General features: G+C 40.8%; 5 protein-coding genes and 1 non-coding gene across 6 annotated transcripts; 3 read left to right on the top strand and 3 right to left on the bottom strand.

The window, feature by feature from the left end:
• Positions 1 to 82: 82 nt before the first annotated feature.
• smpdl3b (sphingomyelin phosphodiesterase acid like 3B) lies at positions 83 to 3,196 on the bottom strand. Its single transcript, XM_028424948.1, has 9 exons — positions 2,986 to 3,196; positions 2,825 to 2,895; positions 2,495 to 2,708; positions 2,251 to 2,348; positions 2,025 to 2,168; positions 1,764 to 1,933; positions 1,434 to 1,614; positions 946 to 1,079; positions 83 to 818 (listed from the first exon to the last, which is right to left on the bottom strand). Exons 1-9 carry the CDS (start codon positions 3,006 to 3,008, stop codon positions 456 to 458), a joined length of 1,398 nt encoding a protein of 465 aa, XP_028280749.1. The 5' UTR covers positions 3,009 to 3,196; the 3' UTR covers positions 83 to 455.
• An 865-nt stretch (positions 3,197 to 4,061) lies between these two features.
• On the top strand, positions 4,062 to 6,994 carry rpa2 (replication protein A2). The gene is made up of 9 exons (XM_028424950.1): positions 4,062 to 4,222; positions 4,432 to 4,526; positions 4,809 to 4,910; positions 5,319 to 5,432; positions 5,751 to 5,825; positions 6,080 to 6,196; positions 6,395 to 6,523; positions 6,700 to 6,794; positions 6,907 to 6,994. The coding sequence occupies exons 1-9, from the start codon at positions 4,210 to 4,212 to the stop codon at positions 6,992 to 6,994; spliced, it is 828 nt and encodes a 275-aa protein (XP_028280751.1). The 5' UTR covers positions 4,062 to 4,209.
• themis2 (thymocyte selection associated family member 2) lies at positions 6,987 to 11,571 on the bottom strand. Its single transcript, XM_028424947.1, has 6 exons — positions 11,431 to 11,571; positions 10,994 to 11,134; positions 10,489 to 10,914; positions 8,885 to 10,098; positions 8,575 to 8,695; positions 6,987 to 8,354 (listed from the first exon to the last, which is right to left on the bottom strand). Exons 1-6 carry the CDS (start codon positions 11,531 to 11,533, stop codon positions 8,242 to 8,244), a joined length of 2,118 nt encoding a protein of 705 aa, XP_028280748.1. The 5' UTR covers positions 11,534 to 11,571; the 3' UTR covers positions 6,987 to 8,241.
• A 1,072-nt stretch (positions 11,572 to 12,643) lies between these two features.
• ppp1r8b (protein phosphatase 1, regulatory subunit 8b) lies at positions 12,644 to 16,838 on the top strand. Its single transcript, XM_028425435.1, has 7 exons — positions 12,644 to 12,741; positions 13,188 to 13,248; positions 13,579 to 13,732; positions 13,953 to 14,170; positions 14,335 to 14,479; positions 14,674 to 14,738; positions 14,907 to 16,838. Exons 1-7 carry the CDS (start codon positions 12,689 to 12,691, stop codon positions 15,258 to 15,260), a joined length of 1,050 nt encoding a protein of 349 aa, XP_028281236.1. The 5' UTR covers positions 12,644 to 12,688; the 3' UTR covers positions 15,261 to 16,838.
• LOC114449183 (small Cajal body-specific RNA 1) lies at positions 13,348 to 13,512 on the top strand. The gene has a single exon (XR_003671957.1).
• Positions 16,839 to 18,835: 1,997 nt separating the features above from the next.
• Positions 18,836 to 23,688, bottom strand: cyp4t8 (cytochrome P450, family 4, subfamily T, polypeptide 8). The gene is made up of 12 exons (XM_028425305.1): positions 23,376 to 23,688; positions 22,170 to 22,314; positions 21,991 to 22,035; positions 21,757 to 21,884; positions 21,455 to 21,579; positions 21,198 to 21,352; positions 21,004 to 21,110; positions 20,259 to 20,449; positions 19,994 to 20,127; positions 19,712 to 19,776; positions 19,502 to 19,584; positions 18,836 to 19,214 (listed from the first exon to the last, which is right to left on the bottom strand). Exons 1-12 carry the CDS (start codon positions 23,565 to 23,567, stop codon positions 19,037 to 19,039), a joined length of 1,548 nt encoding a protein of 515 aa, XP_028281106.1. The 5' UTR covers positions 23,568 to 23,688; the 3' UTR covers positions 18,836 to 19,036.
• Between the last annotated feature and the right edge of the window lie 97 nt (positions 23,689 to 23,785).

Genomic DNA, 23,785 nt, shown 5'->3' with positions numbered 1-23,785 from the left:
CCACATTTATGAGGAAATACTGGTAAAACTTGTGCAGCGGAAAATGACATATAAGACTTCAATATTTGGATTTTTCAGGGATTTATTTTGTTTCAGAAATCCTAACCTATTCTGTTAATACACAACAATATGAGATTATTTCTCAGTTGATTAGAGCTGTGCTGATAAACAAAGGTCAACAGGCCACACTAAAGATTAATGAAGCCAAAGGTTGTTTTTGTCACATCTGCTACATTTACAGATGCTATATAATTTAAAAACACACACTGATGTGGTAATACTTAAATACTGACATTTAAATATATTTTACATAGCCACATTTTTGGTGATTTATATACTTTATCCTCCCACCAATGAAAAATAGTATAATATTATAATCCTGTATTTTTCAGTGGGTCAAAGTATTTGTTGCCTTGTCTAAATATCTTGGAAGAATCTTTAATCATCACCTGTCTTTACCGACTGGACAACACCAGACTAACTGCCACACAGAGGACAGACATCAGTCCACCATAATAAGAAACAGACCCTTCTTTTACCACACAGTGTTCATACCTCTCAAAGTCTACTTCCCTTGCAGCGCACACATGGTCAACACGACAGTCACTGTCACAGTCTGTCAGGTCGTAGCTGACAGAGTTGAAGTCATAGTACTTCTGCAGGTAGCAGCGATCATTAGCTATACGCTGCAGGACTTGGTGCATGGACGCTGGAGAGGCGTCTTTTACTCTGAAACTCTCTGTCAGGCGATACTCTTTCTCCCACCGACCTGAGGCTGCATTAGCATGTGTGAGGTTCAGATAATAGGTCACCACATCCTGAGAGTTTACGAGAGAAACCACAACAACAAAAATTAGTCTTCTCTGCAGGTTTCTGTAAGTTGTTTAGTTATAGAAGCTCTTAAACATATTTGAATGGAAATGAAATAAACTGGCCTTGACTTACCTTCACTAGAAGTGTATGGGTGTCATATTCAAAGATACGAATCCCAGGGTTGTTTGCTCCATTCACAACTCCAGGAAGTGTTGTTTCCCATGGTGTGACCCCTGGGCTGAGGAACATTGTACTGATAGGAGAGCCTGTGAACACAGAAGTGGCATCACCTCTAGCAACCACAGTGTCCACATACTTTGTATGCTGCACAGAGAAAAATAAGCACAGAGACACAACCACTCACACTCATACCTGCAGCCTTTCAGAGGCCCCAGTTAATCTAATATGCACATCTTTAGAGTGTGGGAGGAAGCTGGAGTCCCCAAAGAAAACCCACGCAAGGATGGGGGAAGAACAGAAAGACCCAAGCTGTTAGCAGGTGTTAGGCTGCTGTTAGGCAATACTGCTAACCACTGTGCCACTATAGGCTGCTCCTGGTACAAATTCATTTGAAATAAAATGTTAAAAGTAGTATTAGCAGTAGTAAGAGCGTGACCTACCCTTTGTGTCATAGAACATACGGAAACTGTCTGTGTGGTGATGCCCAAAGAACTGCCCGACTATGACGGAATGGTGCTTCTCAATCAGATCCAAGTACCGCTGGTTGAACTTTGGTTTGAACCATGGTTTACTTCTTTTCTTCTCAAAGAATCCTGGAGGAACATGGCCAATGATGTACACCTAGCAGAGAAACCACAGAGGGCCAAGTCATGTGTTTTGATTAACAGCAGATTTACTTTAGCCTATCTCCATGCAGTGGAGTCAACAGCTTTTATTGCTTTTAAATCATGGTCAGATGCAAATGCTTGTTTGAAAAAAGGCAGTTGTACCTTCTCTTTGTTGTTGGCTGCCTCTGTAAGAACCCGATCCACCCAGCTGAACTGCTTTGCTGGGTCATCGTCGTTCTCTGTCACCTTGTTCTGGTCATAGTAAAGATTAGTGTTAAGGACCAGCATCCTGAACCCTGTTTGGTTCAGCAGCTTTTCTGTGTAATATCCACCTGCAGGGGAGGAACAATGCAAAAACAAATCCACAGCGTGATTTATTGTGTCTTTAAAGCAATAGTGCATATCAAAGGAGGCTTGTTTTACCCTTTTTAAAAGTTTCTTTGGATTGTGGATCCAACCAGTCATGCCACATGTCTGCTGTTCGGTTATAAATGTAGTTAGGGGCTCCAGGAAGCTGACTCTTAGGGTGGTAGTCATGGTTACCGAGGGCAGCGTACACTTTAGTATCTAAAAAGGGGATGCAAAACTTTCATAATTAAGAAGAGGTCATAAATGCCTTAAATAAACAACATGTTGACTTTACACTTACTGGGAAAAACTTCAGTTATGAGATGAGTGAGGTTACTGATGATGTTAATCACAGCCTCTTCTCCCAGGTCCTCATTGGGCACGTGTGGTGTGTCATCTCTGAAAGTATAAGTATTAGGTGTAGTGTTTAAGGATTCTGAGCTGAGGAGAAACACATTGAGGCCAAGCTGTTTGTCAACTACATGAGATCTCAAGCATTTTTCCCCGGTAATGAACTTTCAAAAATACTTGAAGCAGACTCTTACCCTGTCCATACAATAAAGTCCGGGTCTGGTAGAATATTCTTCATTGCGTACACTGAGGAGTTGATAAGGTGCCATGGCGAGTCACAAACATAGTCTCCAAATTTCCCAGCATTTGATGCCGGTCGTTTGCCGCTGGATGCGCACACCAAAGCAGGATTATCTGTCAGTTTGTATGTTGGGTCCCAGTGCAGATCGGTGATATGCCAAAAGTTCCCTGGGTGAAAACGACGCGTAATTACGCACAGTAAGTCTGACTTAGTTGTGGAAAACTTATTTCTAGAAAACATAGTAACGCGGCATGGTTATTTTTTTTTATTATTTTCTGCTTACCTGACAGAGCAAAAGCCTCTGTGAAAAGCAGACAAGATAACAGCAACCTCTCTGCGGACATGTTGAACCCACTAAAGAAAGCAAACATCCGACAAAAGCCACGTCCAGGTTTAAAAGGTGAGTCTAGAAACAGGAAAGAAAGATAAGATACAAGAGCCTACTATTTATGACGCATCTGGAACATGAAGGTCGCCCATGATAGTGGGAGTGAAAGACTTTGTATTTTTAGATTCTGATAACAATATCTATATTTTACTCTAGATCTATATATAGAGAGTATACAATAGGTTACTTGTAACCTATTTTAGCCTTTATGACGCAAAAACATGTGCAGGGTAATTATTGTATGGTTTGTCATAACATGGGTGTGTATTTAGGGTTCAGCTCTGTGCGCCATAAAAAGCCAGCACACATATTAATATCAGCATCATTCAAGGACCAGTCCCACTAAGTAAACTATTTTTAGGTACGCTCAAAATAAATTCAGCAGAACTTTATAGATACCATCTGAGGCATGTAGATCGTAGGCTATAGTATAAATACAGAGAAGTACACTGCTCAGATGTAGTATATAGCCAGTTTCTTACAGTTTTGTGGTGGTTTGTTTGTTTGTTTGTTTGTTTGTGTGTGTGTGTGTGTGACACGCTCTTCAATTCTAAGGCAGCGCTCTTGAGAACCGTATGCTGCATTCTGATACTTGTACTTTCAATAACCGAGGTCGGAATTGACTTAGAAATTATTTATTACTGTTATAGAAAGTAAACATGTTAATATAATATAATTCATATATCTATCTATGAATCTATATGTATCCATATCTACTCCATAAACACAAGTATGGATTTTAACATTTTAACAAGACATTTAAAGGAGCGTAAACAACGGGGCGTTTTTAACAGTTTTCTTCGCTGACAAGTAAACGCAGCAGAACCAGGGTTCACGGTATTGTGCTTTAGGGGGCCTGAGTTTTGTCTTTCAGGTAGACCTATTACTGTAGTTGTACATCGTTCCGCTGAGCAGCTTCACAGTGTGAAGTGTTTAGTGTGAAGTTCACACTAAATTTCATACTCATTCATACTACGTTAACGGTTTGGTTCAGAGCCAGACACGTAACAGATAAGTCTGGTTTGGCTAAGATCAGCTCCAAAGCTGGAACGATCGCCTGACAAACAAAAACCAGGAGAAAAAAATCTAATGAATGTTTCCGGGCCATAGCAAGTTACGCGGGATTCCTATTGTGCGCATGCTCTGTACGATGAGTTTCGCGCGCGGGACTTCCAGTAGGAATAAGACTGCTGCGTTGTGTGTGACCGAAGACCCTGCTCCACAGTGCTCGTAACGTTTCATATACTGATTTTATAAAGTTGCTCTATAAGACTGCCGACATGTGGAACCAGGGTGAGTTTAATATCCGCACTGTTACGTTTACGAAGTAGCCAAGAGGAGGGTTTGTTGACGTTGAGTTTGGCTAACGCTAGTCTCACTCCTAAGTTGATTCTTTGTTGTGTGCTGAATTGTGTTGGGGGGAAAGTCATGTGTTTTGTACGGAAAGCATGAAAAATAGTCAGGTCCTTGTTTTAGCTGTCGTCGCCTTTTTGCTTTTTCAGGAGGTTACAGTGAGTCAGGTATGGCCGGGGGTTACACTCAATCTCCAGGAGGCTTTGCATCACCTGCCTTATCCCAGGGAGGAGAGAAGAAAGGGGTCAGTACTACACCGGCTGTATACACAAGCTCGTCCTGTCATACACTGGTTGTAAAGCAGACCCTGGTTACACAGCTGACACTAGTCAGTCAAAAACAACTATCTTATGTGACGTTGTGATGATTTGTTATTGGTAAATCGTTTTTGTTTACGACCTGTGCCAACCATGTCCCCTCTGCCCACCCCCTCACATTCGTGCATGCTATGTGTGGTGATGTTTGTACTGATGATGTTTGTACTGATGATGTGGCACAGCGGTCAACCTTTGTGTTGTTTTTGCAGAGAACTCGTGCCACACAAATAATCCCCTGCACAGTGTCTCAGCTGATGTCTGCCTCCCAGGCTGATGAAGCCTTCAGAGTAGGAGGTGTGGAAGTTGCTCAGGTATGCTGATTCACATCAGTGAGTGTGCAGTTGAAAATAGTAAAATACCTGGTGTCTAATGTTGGGTTGTTGGGAAGTATATTTAATATAAGCTCAGCTTGTTTATTCAGTTAATGCTAGAAATGTTTTTTCTGAAATCAGCTACAGATTGATGAATAATACAAGCACATTTAGTAAGATATGGTCAATATTTTAATGAGTTAAGAGGAATATCATGGAAAAAGTAATAAGGAAGATTTTTAGTTGTCTGCATTAACAGATGAGCATTGATTTGTTTAATTGTCTCCTATAACTGCATTGGAGAGGCTTTGTAGTTCTGTACATCTGCTGCAGAGTGATAGCAGTATATACTTGTTGCATTAGTTTAACATTGTGTTGTTTCTTAACCACTTACGGTTTGTGTCGCAGGTCACCATTGTGGGGATCATCAGAAACACAGACAAATCCATGACCAACATCCAGTACAAGGTGGATGACATGACGGGTGCTCCCATGGACGTGAAGCAGTGGGTAGACACAGAGGTGAGGGGGTGAGGGGGAGGGAGTCATTTTCCATAAACTATAAGCATGTGAAATAGTGACTTAAAACTTGTACATAAATGGTCACACTCTCTGTGTTGCCGCTCTGAGATTGGTTTACCATTTACAAAGAATAGAACAGAAACATTTTATTGTGATTGTTTGGTAAAAACAATGAAATACAGTTAACCAGCTCTCTTGTACATCAGCAATAAAACTACAAGACTCACTTGTGGTCTCTAAAAATATTTTAAAAAGTGCCTTATTGTTTCTTGTTTGCAGGTTGTGTAACATTTTTAATGCATGATTATTTTTCTATAGGACTCCAGTGTGGACAATACTGTCCTGCCACCAGGAACATATGTCAAAGTCTCTGGAAATCTGCGCTCCTTTCAGGTGAGTTTAGAGTCTTAAAAAACATCTAAATATGACACATGTGAAATAGCTGTGTGGCCTCTTGCAAAGCAAATAATGACTGTGTGAAATATATGCTGCCACAGAATGTGTTAACTTGTTTTACGTATTTTGCTTCTTGGTGTGCATGCAAGGTATTTCCCCAGAGGGGGTGTGTCTCTCTCCATAGATGGTTACCCAGCTGTATCTTCTTTATTTGCAGTTTTAATAAAAGTACATTTGTCTTCCTGTGTCAGAACCACAGGTCTGTTGTGGCATTCAGCGTCAGGCCCCTGGAGGACATAAATGAAATCACCTCACACATGCTGGAGGTGGTCCAAGCACACATGGCACTCGGCAAGCCACAGACCATGGTGAGAAATGAGGAAGTTTAACTGCGTTTCTATGAACACAACGTACTATTGCTATAACAGGGTGTTGGTAACTCTTAGAAACCAGACAGTTGGCTTTTGTTTTGCTGATAAACAACAACAGATATTAAGCTTTACTCGGCACCAGCATATACTGCATAATCACTTTCTTCAACACAAGGTATACGTTTTCTCTTGCAGTCAAATATTGGAGGAGGAATGAGCAGTAGTGTCACCCCCATGTCCCGGCCAGCCATAGGAGGGATGGGAGGGAGCTACGCAGGTGCTAATGACATGATGAACAATGGGTTAAATGCAAATCAGAATCAGGTGAGCTGAAATGAAATAGCTGTTCAAATTTGAACTTAAACGTTTGATATGTTGTGGACAAACACTGATTGGACTACCTGTCTCTTACGTTTTGAAAAAAGTACATAAAGGAGTAAAGGAGGTACTCATTTGTTTCACATTGCACATGTTTTATTTGTCCGTGTTTGTTTCAAAAGGTGCTGAGTTTGATAAGAGGTTGCCCAGATCAGCAGGGTATCAGCATTCAGGACCTAAAGCTGAGGCTTGGCGGCATGAGTCTGCCTGTCATCAAGTAAGAATCAGCTTTTGCTGCGCTTGAGTTTTAAAGGGATAATTCAGCCTAAAACAAAATTTACATTGCACAAGTGCTGAAAAAATCATTCTTTCTCTTTGTTCTCTAACAGGCAAGCAGTTGAATTCCTAAGCAACGAAGGTCACATCTTTTCCACCATCGACGAAGACCACTACAAATCAACAGACAATGATGATTAGACAGCTTCACCTTTTTAGCACTTGTGTGGTGGCTTGATTTGAATTCAACCAGACGAGAGTCACTTGTTCATAACTCAAACTTGCCAGCTAAGTCACAACTCTTCATTAATGGTGCAGGCCTGAGTGAAGTCTTTGAGTGAGTCTTTATTGTGGTACTGTGGTGGTGTTAGTTGAAGAACATGTTTAGATTTGGTAGGACTTCAGGTTTACACATGCGGTAAACCCAGGTTCTTGAGATCCTGATCTCCTATTGCAGGTGTCATTTTGGGCACCTTACTTATTTACCTTTCCATTGTAAAGCAGTTTGTAATTTTAAAGATCTGGAACATTTACTCAGTTTATTTTTTTGTCAATGTTACTTACTTTTTTCAAAATTAAAAGATTATACAAAACTCAGTTGTCCGTTACCTGTTTATTAAACATACATTCACATATTTAAAGTAAATAATATAAATGTGGCGCATGTGTGAAAAAATTCTTCTTTTAAACTTTCAGTTCTCACAGTAACAAAGTAATTCGTCGAATATATACTGAAAAAACATTTGCACCTTTTGTTTGTATCAAAAATGTTGATAGACTGACAAAACCACATTGATGCTGAAGTGAGAAACATTTTAACAAGTTTGAATCAGGTGTGAAGGCACCATTCACTGCCTTGGTATTATCTTGTTGGGTGATGGCACAACCCTTGTGTAGTACCATATAAGTACTTCTACTTAGTATTTCGTAAAACATCTATCAAACTGCACAGGCTGCAGCTTGCAAAATGACCATGTAACATTTTCTAAGTACGTAAAAAAGTGATCTTTCAGGTTAGTATGTTCAATGTGGTATCCTGCAGGGTAAGTGCTGCTCAACCAGAGAGGAGTCATTTCAATGGAGACATTTTGCTGACTACCTGAGAAAAAAGTCCTCAAAACCCTGGATATACCATCTACCTTTATAACATTTGCATGCAAAAATAAAGAGCATAGCTTTAAATCTTGCAAGTTATACTGTTATAATAATCAACTGTTAGGAATATATATATATATACATACTGACAGGAAATCTTTCCTGCCCCAAGCAATAAGACTGTAACACCTCATCTGTGTGCCTGTATATTGCTGCTGCAATAGCGAAATTTCCCACCTTGGGATGAATAAAGTACTTCTGTTCTATGAATGAGTTTGAGCACAGCATTTGGGAGTTTGTAGACAAGTCTATGACTGCCCGATTGTGAAATAAGACTTTTGTATCAGACCTTTTTAGTAGTGCATGACATTTTCTTGTGCTGTTTTCATCATAACTGCCAAAGTCTCATCCACACTTTCATAGTCGTGGTCGCTGTCCACGTCGGCTGCTACATCATACCTGTTGGCTGGAGAGAAAGTGCATCTGAGTCAGTTATCAGTCACATCTTGAGGGCTATTTCCGACCACATCACTCTATGATTATCCCTCAATTACTGATACATTTCCTAATAATTAACCCATGTAGGTCCCAACAGAGGAAGTATTATTTAGTCACGTTTGAGTAACTTTGTTAGAAATATATAGCGTATTATCATCTGACTAAACCTTTGAAAAAAAAAGATTCACCTTGTCTTGTTGACTCGCTCCCAATTTTTACATAAGTGTTTGGTAGAGCCTTGCCTATGGTCATATCAGCTGCCGATTGCTTTCGGGGTGCAACTGGTGGAGGTTTCTCATCCTCAGTAACCTGTAGCAATAGAGGAAGTCACACACACTTGTAATTCTACTGTAGCAAAAAGTGGAAGTATAGATCAAGCCCTTGTGCATAGTTCATGATTTCCTGAAAGTCACTGTGAGAAAATTATAATACCCCTACAGTGTTATGAGAAATATATACTATATATACTACCAAAGAAACATGTGTAACAAAACTTACTGGAGGCGGTGGAGCTGGGGGCCTTCTTTTGTTATTTAAAGTCAAATCGCTGAACTGTTGAGTCGGGACACTTTTGTCTTCTTGGCGTTTGAGTTTGTTTGCCTTGGATTTCTTGGAGGCTTTGGATCTTTTAGATGGTTTCGAAACCGATGGAATGCGCTTCGGAGGGCGAGGTGGAGGGGCTGCATCAGAGTTACTCTGTTTGCGAAATTCATAAAAGAAGATGTCTGTGACCTCCGTGATTCTGTCCACATGACATTTGGGGGGTTGACCCTGTGGCCATGGCAGGGGGTCTTTGGTGAAAAACACAGACATAGAGAGCCATTTGATTGGGATCTCAAAACAGTGGTCTGGCTTGTGTAGAAAGCTTGCCTGGACAGTGGGCTCCAGTATTGCCTCTTCTATTCTAAGACAGGTAATTGAAACAAGTGGATCAGTGTCCAGTTCTGTGTCACGGCTCACTACTTTGACATCCAAAGGCAAGTTGAAGTCCTTACCCAAGTCCCTCAGTCTGTACTTCTTGGTATCACCGAGTACTTCCACAAAGTGAGCTTGCATGTAGAGTGGAAGAAAAACCTCCTCTTTCTCCTGTTTGACTTGCTCTTCTTCTTCATCATCATCATCATCCTCATCTCCATCATCTGGCTCTTGAAGACGATGACACAAAAGAGCCTCAACAGACTCTTTCTGTCCCTTGCCACTTACTCTCGGCAGCTCCATTCTATCGCAGCGCACCACCTCCAGCTGTTCCCCCACACCCAGGGCAGGCAGACCCTCCTCCTCTACTTCCTCGCAGTTCCTTGTTACACTGACCTTCAGGCCTGGTGCCAGGAGTGATGCAACATACAGCTCGTACACCGAGTTAAACTCTCTCGGCCTTCTCCGAAGTCGTCCACCATAGTGCTGAGAAACCAGAAAATACTGCTGCGTCTTCCGGCCCTTTAAGGTGGACAACAAGACCATGGCTGAGGTTGCTTTCTTGTGCAAAACCAGCTGCTTGGTCTTAGTAAGTTCTGGCACCCAGCTGCACTTGAACAAGGAGCGGGTGTGTGGAGGCTCTATTATCTCAACTACTGCTGGGAATGATTCATCTGGCTGAGAATGGACTTCTGTCATGCTGAGAGGGGTTACAAAATCGACATCTTTGCACACATCAGTGACATCGATTACGTCTACCTCTAAGCTGGACGGGAACTTTAACACATTTGTCCTCACTGCAGAGTAAGAGAAAAAGAGAAGAACTGTTAGCAAAGGTCATGGAGTCAATGATGGATGAACTGAAACTTAGAGAATGATATTTGTAGATAGGAAGCATGTGTTCATAAACTTGAAGCATAGTCAGTAATGACTCACAGTCCATTCTGCAATCATTTTTAGTGATATTATTTACGTCAATATAGACACACTACTACACAGAATGCTGATCATAACAAGATCACTGTTTTATGTTAAAGCTTTGAATCAAAATCCTGAAATGGACAAACTTGATGTCTCAAAAACATATTTTTTGGGAGGACCTTAAAATTATACAAATTGTATGTGTGTATTTTCACACACAATTTTTATTTTAATTTAATTTTTTTTAAGAAAAGGGTTATTCTCACAGTTCATGATTGCGTGGACTTGGTATACTGGACTGAGGACAAGGATCTGTTCGCTCTTGGCGGGGTTGATTAAGCGAAACCTCCGACTACGCAGACAGGGCGAGGACATGATCTGCTGAAGAGTGAAGCACTCCTCGCTTTCACACTCATAAAATTCCCCTCGGGAAGAAAGAGGGATGCACACTTCAGCTGAGGCTTCTTGTTGTCCTTCCACACGGCAACGCACTTGATCTTCTTCACCCTTGTGGTGTTCAATGGAGAGCACAGTCAAAGCTCTCCTGGCCCCAAGTGTAAAATTGCCAAAGGTCATCTTGGAGTGGCTGGTGAAAGTGAAGGGAAGGCAGGACTCCAGGCCTACAGGCCGCAGGCTCACCATCTCCTCCACCGTACTGTACGGCATCTTCTCCGGAACAACCTTGAACAAGCCTGAGAACAAAAAGAGGTGGTGAGCAGCAGCCGGACTCATTCCTTGTGAGAATCTTGTCTGTATGTCAGACCGTCTGACCTGTGTGGCTGATAGGCAGCTCAAACTTCTCATTGTTGCTGACGTCTTCACATAAAACCGACTGGAGATCAAAGCCAGTGACCTTTATTAGATCTCCAGTAGAAAAGCACACTTCACTCCCAGAGATTTCATATACAGAGCCTTAAACAGAAAGAGGAAGACAAATATGCATACTTTTCATTATTTATTATCTTAAACACATACACATTTTAAATCAAATCTTTAAATGTTGTGAATGCTGACTGTCTTATTATAACTTAGAATTAACGTATTATTACAAAGAAAGAAAGTAAACATAGTGAGATAGAACACATGCAGAATATACAGAAATCTAGACACATTATAATCCATGCCACTCTAATGTCGCACGTCTTCAGCCTTGCCCTCATCTACACTCATACTTTGACTTCACTCTTATAAAACAGCAGGTGACTTACCTTGAAAATATACTCCAGAGCAAACTTGTAGAATTTTTGGCAGGCATGTGTGGTCTAACGATGCAATAAATTCTTGAAGTGGCAAAGCAGTCGTGCCTGCCATCACTGCTGCCTCAGTGTGCTGCAATCAGAAACCAAGGCAGGCAGCAAATGACAAGCGCAGCACATAAAGGGGGATGCTTTCTCAGTCAAAAACCACAAACACGAATGAGGAAGTTACAGGAGCTCTTTGCACAACTTTTGCATTTGCACACTGTGGCCAATTGATAGGAGTTAGGTTTTAATGATGAAAATGTCTCTGAAAATGTATAGTCATTCAGCTTGTGCCAGTGCCAGTGATGAGATGGTGTTATATACAATGGTTTTAACATTCAATGGAAAATGATAATACACTTGAAGAGGAGGAAGTGTGTTTCTTGTTCTTCTATTTTTATTTTGGCACAACAAGAGTGAGCTACCCTCAAAATAAATGAAACAAAGAAACTAAACGAAAGTTTAGCTTTTGTCTCTAAATGAGAGCAAGACAGAAAGTTTCTATGATGGCTATCAAAATCAAAAGTAACACGTAACAGAATTGTGGTTGATAATTGACACGTAAGAGCCAGTGCATGGTTTCTGAGGCTAAAATGTGACACTAAGTCTTTGTCTGCTGTCTGCAGTAGGGAAGACATTGCCCTCACTTCCTCCTGCTGCAAGGAAGAATTACACTAAGCATCCTCCCACCTCTATGACACGTCTAACAAACCCCACACTTTCCAAGTAAACGGCCTCAGAGATCAATCCGGCTGTTTAGGAGGAACCACCACTCTCCTCTCCTCTCACTCACACCTCCACCACCACCACTCCAACACCATATAAGGTGCAAAAGCACTGTGCAACAAATGTGAACCTCTTCATACTTTCACAGCCCATGTGGTGCAGAGGCTGTCAAACCACCAGCTTAGCCCTGTAGCACAAGTGATCATTTAACCTCCCTGTGCCGTTTCCTGTACTTAAGAAGAAATTTGGCATCTAGAGACCCCTAGTGGTTCTAAGTATTCATGGCTGTTTTGTAGTTCTCATTTTATTTCAAAACAAATACAGAATTAATGCGATCATTTTAGATATAGCTAGTTTTAAAGTCAAAAAATTTATATATCATGCATCACTAAAGTGTTGCATTTGATAATTTATACATTTTTTGGTAGGACTACAATTCCCACAAATCTGAGAAGACGTTTACCCAGCATGCAGGTCGATTTTTGGAGGTTGAAGCAAGATGGCGAGTAAAACAAGCAAAGACAGTCCCCCTCCTTTTGATTGTCCATCATGGTGAGAAAATGCATGCACTAAAGTTTTAACACTTTGTTTGTCGTGCTACGCCACGTGCAAATGAGCAAAGTAACGTTCACAAATTCATCTGCCTCTTTCACAGAAGAGAGAAGCTTCTACTTACTGTAGCTAATGTTAGCATGCTAGCAGGCTAGCACGTTAATGCTGGCATTCATTTAGAAATGGCGTTAGGTCTTTTTTGGCTAAAATGCATTTTATATTAGAAATTAAGAATGCTGTGCCACAGGAGGAGATTAACTGTTATATAAATGTAAGTTTTTTATAAATACTTTTGATAGAAATGATTCCTGTGTCTTAAACGCGCTGTTGGAAAGGATAACACGTCTGTAAACGTTTCCATCATTGCAGTGGTCTACGTACTTGTGTTTTTATTGATACGTGTTTCTGTGTAACTACAGTTTGTTTGTTTTACTTTTTGTTTTCAGGGCAGGCAAACCACCGCCGGGGCTCCATCTGGACGTGATGAAGACAGACAAACTAATAGAGGTGACTAGTATCTCATAAATGTTACCAGTAAATGTAGTCATCTTAATCAGCATTGTGCTGTAATGATAAGGCATATTATAGCTAATACTGCAATGTTAAATGCACCAGATACGAGCCTGACAGCCTGTTTGTCCTGGATGTGTTGCACATTGGGATTTTTCAATGGCTGCATGGCTTCAAAAGGTGCGATAGCAGCATTAGCCCTGAGTTTTAAGCTTTTCAGTGACAAGCAACACTGTTGAGTTATGGCTCAGAGGTACAGCAATGATATACAGACTTTTTGCTCTGCTGTTTCATGGTCTCCTTCACTGACTGTGTCTCTCCTTGTAGAAACTTATCATTGATGAAAAGAAGTACTACCTATTTGGGAGGAACCCCGACTGGTGTGACTTCACCATCGACCATCAATCATGCTCACGTGTTCATGCTGCCCTAGTCTACCACAAACACCTGAAAAGAGTCTTCCTAATAGACCTCAACAGCAGTAAGACATTATCCACAATATCACTTGTAATTGGAATTTGCAGTATTTGTAATGGAAAAACACAAACATATCAGGTGACATGATATTGCTCGATTAACTGGCTAGAGGTCAGACAAGACATATTGTTGCACACAACACAGGTTTTATGTAAAGTCTATATAAACATTAAGTGGTTCATTAACTGTAACATTTGCAAAACTGTTTTTGTCCCCTTTTTTAGCACATGGTACTTTTCTTGGACACATCCGTCTGGAGGCACACAAGCCTCAGCAGGTTCCCATAGACTCTACAATATCTTTTGGGGCGTCAACACGGACCTACACCATCAGAGAGAAACCCCAAACCCAAGGCACTGCTGGTACTGGAGACAGCAAGACAGGAGATGACGAGGAGCTGAAAGGACTGCTTGGGCTTCCAGAGGAAGAGACAGAGCTTGAGGTACATGAAGTAGCAACATCCTTAATGCTGGACCCCATTGTGCTTTTTTTTGTCAGAGCTCTTGTGTCATGTTTACATTTTCAAATAATTTTATGGTACTACTTGTCCACCTTGCTCTGGTGTGCTGTGTGGTAAAGTTGTGGTATCCTGTACTTTTGCACCAGAACCTGACAGAGTTCAACACTGCTCACAATAAGCGCATCTCCCTCCTCACCATTGAGGAGGGCAACTTGGAAATCCAGAGACCCAAGAGGAAACGAAAGAGCTCCAGAGTTACCTTCAGTGAAGAGGATTCTATTATTAACCCTGGTACAGATTCAAACTCATTATGAATAGTATAAGTAAATAGCCTAATTTATTCTAGGTTGTGTCTATACCTTTAGTTATATTCTTGCTGATAATTTCCAAAGACTATAAATATATTAACTAGTTGTTTTGCTGTAAATGTGTATCAAAGCCACATCACTGATCAGATCTAACACTTAATCTTTAAATTCTTGCAGAGGACATAGACCCCTCAGTTGGACGCTTTAGAAATATGGTGCAGACTGCTGTCATCCCAATCAAGGTAAGATCTGATGTATTATTCTGCTACACTTGGGTTTACAGGTTAACAGCAAAAGCTTAGTTGCAAATATGGCAAATGATCTTGAATGTGTATTGTATGTGTATGAAATTATGACATAAGGGCCTATGTGTATGAAGTAAAGTTAATATTCTACCATCCGTGCTGTAGAAACGGAGATCGGAGGGCCAAAACACTCTGGGTCTTGATGACCTGACTTCAAAACGCTTCCATGGCTACAACTTTGGTGGTGGTCTCTATGGGGACTTGCCTCCCACTAGTCATGAGAACCAGCCAACGGGAGCTCCAGGAGGAGCTGCTATGCAGGGAGGGCTTCCTTTGCCTTTCCCTAATCCAGCACCAGAGGTAGACCTGGCTCCAGAGGCCCCCCAGCCCCCTGTCACACTCAATCCTACACCTGTAACAGCTCCCTACCTACCAGAGACCCATAACGAGCCACGCAAAAAGAAGTATGCCAAAGAGGCTTGGCCAGGAAAGAAACCCACCCCTTCACTACTCATCTAACCAGTTTTCTAAAGCTGCTGACTCTCAGGTTACCAGCCGGTACATCAGGGACTGTGACCTGGCGGTGATGGATCCATTCACTTCTAGTTTTTTATTCATTATGTTACTATTTGTCACCACTAAACACAGTTACCTTGTAGTCTGTCACAAGATATCATTTTCATCAGTAAGCAGATTATCAGTTGGCCCAAAAACAGCACTTTGTTGTTGCTTTGCAAACAGGATTAGTCTTAGTTTACAAGACCTGGATTTAGAGCATCTGAGTGACAGAGTGGCAGGCTGCAGGTATGATTGGTCATGGAGTTGTTTTGATTGATATGTGTGATGTTGTTTTTCTACATTTTCAACTTTTTTTCACTCTCTGAGTGACAAACGGCAAAAAGTATTTTTATATGAGATGTTTTACTGTGAGAAATCAGGAAAACTATTGATTTAATGTGCTCATCCATTTTACCCACTGCAAGCTTTTCATTCCATATATTAGAACATCGGATTAAATGAAGTCTTGTATTTTTCACTCAAGCCACTAGATGGTGATTTTGGACTCTTGTGCAGGTAAAAGCCATTCACCCTGTCCTAAGTGTATACAGATCATATTTGTTCTTTGGCATTTTCTGGTAATATACATTTTTCATTTCCCCAGCACAGCTCTGTGATCTATACAAGGGGTTTACAGTTTTCTATGTTTGACGTTTAACTGCACAGCTGCATACTAGTAACAGAATATTGTGGAATGGGTTTCTAGCACAATAACAAATACCAGTTTCACTGCAAAATACGTGGTTAGTCTTGTAGCAATGTTAACATCTCTCACATGCAACAGAGTTCAGTGCAGTTTATAGAGTATACCATTTTGTTTTCCTGAACCTAATGGACAGATAGAAGCAGAAAGGAAAACGTAGTCAGCTGGTTGTAATTGGTTTATACAAAGTGTCAGCTTCAATTTTAAGAATGCCCTGAAATAGGTTTATTTTTTAAATAATGTGATATTTTAAGTATTTCTTTGGGCATACAAAGGTGACAGGAAGGAAGGTGCAGGTGCAGATTGGCAGTCGTCTTAAGTAAAGGTCCACTGCGGTTGGAATCACACATATTGACAACACTGCGGTCACATTTTGTGTTTCGCATCTTACCCACAAGGCCACCACAGGACTTTGTATGTTCCTTTGAAAGAGATGAGCATTCAGACCAACAAAGTGTCAAGGCTTAGAAGGCACACGAAAGGCTGGTTGCATTAACCGACATTGTAGAAAGGCTAGTTGACACGAGTTGTTGGACTGTAAAGATGAAAGAAGAAAATAATTCTCAACAAAGTCTCATTCCCTTGTGAACTCAGCCATCTGCAGGGCATGTGGGTCAGTTTTCTCCCCTTACAAAGCCAAGGATGTGTAGAAAGTTACACAGGCAGAATAGACAGACGGCAAACTGTAAGATATCTGAATTTGGACTGAAGAATAATTTCCAAGACGTTCAGTGGCAGCTTCATTGGATCTTTAGCAAGAGAAAGGCTGGAAATATGAAAGAAATAAGGAGCTATGTAATTTTTACAAACTGTGCTGGTGACTTTTTGTCCTTGTGGGCGTGCAGATTTTGTAATGATATTACTGTAAATAAAAAAAATAAATTACTTTGACTTAAAGGTATTTCTAGCACCTCTTTTTTTGCAGTGGTAACAATGGTGGGCAGAATGTGCACATACGAAGTGTCACCTGTCACATACATTGTGTCAAATAACTGTCCCTAAAGCAAGTGCATCAACTGAAACTGGTGGTGTGTAAATGTTAGTGCAGCTGCCTCATCTCCCTGCAGACACAGGCGCATTACACTAGTGACTTAAACACAGCTATGCTGGGTTCTATAGCTCTTCCTCTGAAGGAAGCTATTGGGTTGTTTCCATTTCTACCTACGCTAAATGGTCAAAGATAGTCTAAATGTTGCAGGTGACTGGCTACTTGTCTTGCATGTGCTCCGAAGAGCTGAATGTGGGATGTTGGCCTCTGTCTGACACAACTCACCAGCTGTGTGGGACCTCTCTCTTTCCCTTTGGTTGTCAAATGTCTTATACCAGATGTTTTGGATCAGAGTTTTTGTCCTCCTCTCACCTCTGTATTCATGCTGTGCTTCCCTCTCAAGCTTTGTTTTAGATTTTTAACACATTTTGAGAATACCTGATGACAGAGGTATGGATTTCAGTCGCTAATTTGATGACTTGAGACTTGATAAAATGCAAAAACATGCAAATTGCAATTTGAGCCTTATGACTTGGAAAGATTTGATACTTTACCCATAACCTGAAGATGAACAAGTATGTTATTTAAAAAGTGTGTACTGATCAATTCATTTCACTCTCTCACATGTGTGTGTACTGTCAGCACAGCAGTCAATCAAATTAATCCATGTGGAAACAACATTTGCAATATGCAGACAATGTGGGTGAAGACCGAGACACAGCAACTTCCAGCTTCATTCTACATTTCACACACACAGAACATTAAGTAGAGCAAGCTAATGATCCACTAACTTTAGCATACTATCACAATACTGCATGGATGTGCTGTGTGTTCCAGTTAGTATGTTGCTTCCAAAGGGAGACGCATCTTGCTGCCAGTTAACAGCATCCCAACCTGAATGACAGACACACACAGATGTATGCAGAGGATACAGACCACACTGCACTTCATTGGCCAAAGATTTGAGCAGTACACAATTCAATTAATATGAACACACTGTGTGAGCAAAGTGTTTTAAATGCACATATTCATGACTAGAAGTGATTTGATGACATCTGTTTTCTAGCTTAGTTCTTTTACAGATGTTACAGTGAGTTCAGCAATGGTGGCGTCATGTTACAGCCTTATCGTGCACAAATGACTGACAAACCTTTGCTCTTTTACAAATGCAATGTAGAATAGGGACTGACATAACAGGCTAAAGTTGATATTGTGCTCATTATAGTGTTATGGAAATTAAATGTCAGAGCATTTTTGTTTTTTACAAATAATTTCAGTAGGACCTTAATGCATTTTGTACATTTTGTGACGTCATTTGTTTTAACAAATGTGACAAATACATGCAGATCAAAAGTACCTGACACCTGACATGATCTGTCATTTAAATGTAATAAATTATTACACTGTCGTTAAAAGGACTCAATATTCAAAGTTCAATTCAAGTAGGACTTGACTCAGGACTTGTGACTTGCAGAAAATTGACTTGTCCCACCTCTGCCTGATGGCAGTGTCTCTAAAGGAAAGTGCTTTTATATCTCATTAATATGCAAACAGCAGACTGAGGAAAAAAGGATATTATTTATTTAGACCTGATTGTATTCCCAAGACTATAACCCAAGAGTAAACATTGATCAGAAGTACTTTGGATCTGGCCTATAAGTGTTCTTTTATTACAGGCTGAATGTGAATCAATAAACCCCTTTAGTTACTGTTTACCTTTTGATTTGACCCTGTGCTTACTTGAACATAAACCAAAGCTCTTCATTTTTTTATCAGGTGTTGTTAGAAGTAATGTGCTGCACCTGCATTCCTCTTCCATTTGGTAATTATGGACGACGATAGCGATTTTCAAAGATATCAAATTTATTACAAACACATTAGGGGCACATCCCTATAGAAAAAGTGACCCACGCATACACACACAATGAGATTAAGACGCCTATTACAATTGTGCTAATATAAAATCTATCAGTGAAAAAGTTCAGATGTTAGGAATGAAAAAAGATTCGCTTTCTACAACCACATATTTCTTGCAGTTTTTTCCCTTTACCCTTGCTGGTCCACTGGTTTGATCTTGATGTGGATGCCATTGAGTGAGCGCAGAACCAGTCTTGGGATTATCTTCGGTTTCAAAGCAGGGTCCTCTATCAGCTGGTACCGCCTCAGTGTCAGGGCAGTCGCCACTTTCATTTCGTTCATAGCAAAGTTCTGACCAATGCAGTTTCTGAGGGGAGAGCAACATCAGATTAAGAAATATGTTATTAATCCCAGAGGGAAATTAGACAAAAGGGTTAATAAAACCAGCAATTAGCAGGAGTGGTATGTATATTGTGTTGAATTGGCTCATTGGTTGTAGATCACTGAGTTCACCCTTTGTCTACCATAGCCCCTAATAAAACCTGCTGGTGCTAAGTTACACATTCACATACTTCAGGCTGTTGACGGTTAAATGAGTGGCTGTAAACTGAGTGCATCATTCCCATAGGGACACAGTGTACGGATTAAACAAACCTTGGCCCTGCTGAGAATGGCACAAAGGCATGAGGTGACCTCTTTGAGGTGTTCTCTGGTAGGAAGCGAAGTGGGTCAAAGACCTGTCATGACACAAGATAAACAACCATCAATGTCTCCACCCGTCCATGGAGAATTAAATGAGTGTAAGCTCATTCACAATCCTAATGCGGCGAATGAGTAAACTAGCTCAATTTCTGGCCATCTTACATTAGGGTTTTCCCAGACAGTTGCATTTCTGTGAATTGCAAACACACTCGTTCCAACATTAGAACCTACAAATGAGGAAAAAAAAGATTTTAGTGTTTTCAGAGACAACATGACACACTGCTGGATCATATATAGTCTCATGTATTTGGTAACTCCATATACAGTAGGTCAAAGAGGTCCTTAAAGGAATCCCATAGTAAAGAACTAACACAAGTTAATCTTTTACACTTGTTACTCAAAGAACATGATATACTACATTTATTACACACAAGTGTGTCAGACCTGCTGGTAAAGTCCTTCCATCAAAAAACTTCATGGGTTTGGTGGTGCGTCTGGATATTCCTGGTACAGGAGGGTAAAGACGAAGGGCTTCTTTTATACACATGGTAGTGTATGGGATTTTATTGAGATCCTCCCTTGATATAAGACAGACGTGCAGTGTTAGAGATCAGTAACAATGAAGCGAAAGGCAATACATTCGATGGTTGATGTGGCACGGATTATTACTGTCATATCACAGTGTTTTTACAATATTGCAGTAGCCTACCACTCCATGGTGTCCTTGCCCTCCAGGGCCTCTGTGATCTCATCCCTGCAAATCTTCTGATGTTCTGGGTGGCAGGCCAAACAGTAGAGAATGAAAGAGAGGCCACTGGCTGTGGTGTCGTGGCCCTCAAACATGAAGGTGTCCACCTCTGCTCGGATGTCTTCATCTGACAGGCCCTTCTGGTCCTCATCCTGTTGGAAAATGAAACAATTAGTACAACAACTAATATTATTGACAATGAATGAAATAGTCATATTATTTATTTTAGAATAAAGTTATACACACATGCTGGTCATTCTAACAAACAAAAATCTTGTTGCTTCGCTTGTGATGTTGACATCTAATTATTATCTTATCTTTTTGTCTAGTAGGAAAACATTGACATGGACATTCCTAGTCGAAAAGCATCAGGTGATCCAGGCCTAGGCAGCTCAGGGATGTTTACAAAATGTGCTAAGTTTCGATGCCAAACACTGTCTTATATTGTCTTAATCAGTCTCTGCACAAGGAATGTGGATTCAAGTTGCTTTCTGAGAGGACAAAAGACTCTGTGCTGCCTTTGTATTGGTGGACATTAATATGCTGGACATGGTTACACACATTGATGGCAGTCATCACTGCTTTGTTCCACATGCAATCACATCTATGAACTTGATGCTACTTCCTCTGCATCACAGGTTAATGGATAACTACTTTTAAATAATATTGTTCCTATTTGTGTAATCAGAGGAATCATGTGACATACTCTTGCAAACAGAAGAATGTCCAGGAAGTCCATGTTTCTCTTGGCTTGTGTTTGGTTCATCTCCTGCTCCTCCTTTAGAGCCTTTTTCCTCTGTTTCAGGACTTCCTCTACAAAAACAAGACGACAGGAGAGAAATGTTACTGACTTCTACACATAACTGTAAAGCAACAGGACCCACTTCCATTTTGGCTTACCTGTATGACTGTGTGCAACCCTGCATGCTTTCCTATATCTGAAACCATGTGGGCTGAGGTGGAAAATAAGATTGTTGTGGTACGGAGGGGTCCTGATCCTTATGTTAACCAGTTTACTCAGCTCGTACACTGCTTGGATGTATGCATTTGTTCCACTGTAATGAGAATGCAGGTAAACATTTGAACTTCAGAGGACTGCTTGTATTTTGAATTCGAGCTGCAACTTAAACAAGAATGAATGTTTCATGCAGACACACCCCTCTGTCTGACAGTTGCTGTTGTAGCTGAAGGCGCACTTCAAGATGCTGTCCAGTGTCATGAGGCTCACATGTTCAAACAACTCAAAGGTCTCGTTGCTGTTTGCATAACACTCCCATTTGTCCTGACATCAGAGAGAGAGAGAGAGAGAGAGAGAGAGAGCAGCTGTGACATCTCTGCAGGGTATGGAAAATACTCCTCTACACTCTTTAACCCGGCCGACCCTAGCTATAAATGTATTTATGCAGACAAGCAGAGCTTATGTGTATCAATCAGGGCATCACAACTGTTGTGTACATACCAACATTGTTTTAGCTGATTGTGCCATCAGCTTTACATAGGATTTCAAAACATCATAATGGAAACCTGGAGTCAAGAGCCTTCGATGGCGAAACCACTTTTGGCCACGAGACAACAATAATCCATCCCCTGGAGACAAACAGACAGTGAGAGTCTGTGTGTGTGTGTGAATGCAGCCTTACAAACAATTCTATGAAGATAAATATACTGTAGAATTAAGGCAGAGCAGTCTTACCAATCCAAGACTCGAGAAAGTTATATCCCAGATCATCTTTTGGCTCTGTAAACAAACAAACAAACAAACAAACAAACACAAACTGTTACATTGATCTTAAAACCCAGATTGGACTCCACTGATACAATAGTAAGTCAATACACTGAGGGCGCACTAGTATACTGCTCACACACACATACCTGTTGATGTCAGGAGAGTTTTGACATAATCTGGGTGGTGAATGACGAGTATACAAACAGAAGGACCAAACCACACTGGGAAAGCATACGGGTACTTCTCTCCCCACTTAACCGTATTGAACAAGTCATTTCCATCTTGTTTAAACTGCAAAGGAAAAATGACAGCAGAGCAGAGTTAAAGCACATTATGGCTCACATGCACTGTAAAATCAAATTAGTTGACTTTACTTAGAAAAAACATGTAAAGTAAGTCATTAATTTTAAGTCATTAAAGCTGAAAAAGCTGTGTTTAGACTACTCATGTCACGACAGTAAACTAGAGTACCATTAAATCAAAATAATTCATTTGGGATTCTATAAAATATCAGTTCAGATTACATAAAAAGTCTGATTTATGGTAATTAGGTGCTGCTATTAAAAAAAAAGTTATCCTAACAAATCTAAATGTTAACATTACTAGGAAAATATGAGGAAACTGATGCCTCAGTCCCTGAATGGAGAATGCGCACCATGGGTGAAGGTGGTTGGGGGAGCAGTGAAATGTCAACAGATCAAGCGATAAAAAATCTGAATGAATCTATTTGCCCTGATTTATTACCCTGGACATGATGTTACTCAGTCCTTTATGAAATTTACTAATAACTGTATATATGACACAAGGTCCACTTCCATCAGCGTAACTAAGCAGGTGGGGAGGGTTGATTAACTCATCCAGCCAGCTCTTGAACTGTTTACATGTTAACATACACATGTATACCCTAAAGGCCATCCTCACTGATGGTGCAAATCAATATTTGCTATTCACAAGGTGTCACTGCACTGCAAAATGTAATTGGCTGATTTGATGCACCATACTGTTTTGGCCACAACATTACAGCAATTAGTGAAACTTCATATATATTATTATTTTTACAGCATTACTCAACAAGACCACTTGATATTTTTAAGTAATGTTTACATTTTACAGTTTGTTTACCAGCTGCATCCCAAACAAAACCCCACCTACAGGCTACAGTAGCAAAACATACATTGCGTCATTACCAAGCAACTATTTGATTATTACTACTGATGCATTCACGTGCAGAGAGAGAAGTCAGTAACTTTACTTACTGTGTAATTCAGACCCCCCCCCCCCCAAACCATTAAACGCCCACAGAGCGCAGTGCATAAACATGTCATCTATTCATCGCTACAAAGCTTCGTTACCTCCAGAACGTGTCCGAACAGCCAGTGTGCCGGCGGTCCTGGAAACGCCTCTATGCATTTGAACGCCTGCTTTCGCTTGACGAGTAAAACAGCCACGTTGTAGACAACAACAACAAAACATAGCGCAGCCGCTAAGTATTGCATGTGAAGCCAGCCGAGCTGAGACCTGACGAAGGCTTCTGTTAGCTGCATAGCGACGATGCCCGAGGTGGCTCACCGGAGGAGAGGCTCTTTGAACGCCACAGAGGATGACCTAGTTGTGTAGGTGATCTCCAAAGCGCGCAGCCTTTAAAGTCTGCCCTGCTCCCGGCTCCTGTCCTGTGGGCGGAGATATCGATCTTGCCTCTTTCTTTGCGAAATAGTGAAAACTTAGCGTGCTGACGCATATTTTGGGACGCAACTATGAGGCG

This window comes from Parambassis ranga, chromosome 16 (genome assembly GCF_900634625.1).
Source record: "Parambassis ranga chromosome 16, fParRan2.1, whole genome shotgun sequence".
Taxonomy (NCBI): Eukaryota; Metazoa; Chordata; class Actinopteri; family Ambassidae; genus Parambassis; species Parambassis ranga.
The sequence above is the reverse complement of the archived record's forward strand: the minus strand, read 5'-3'. Positions and strand labels throughout refer to the sequence as shown.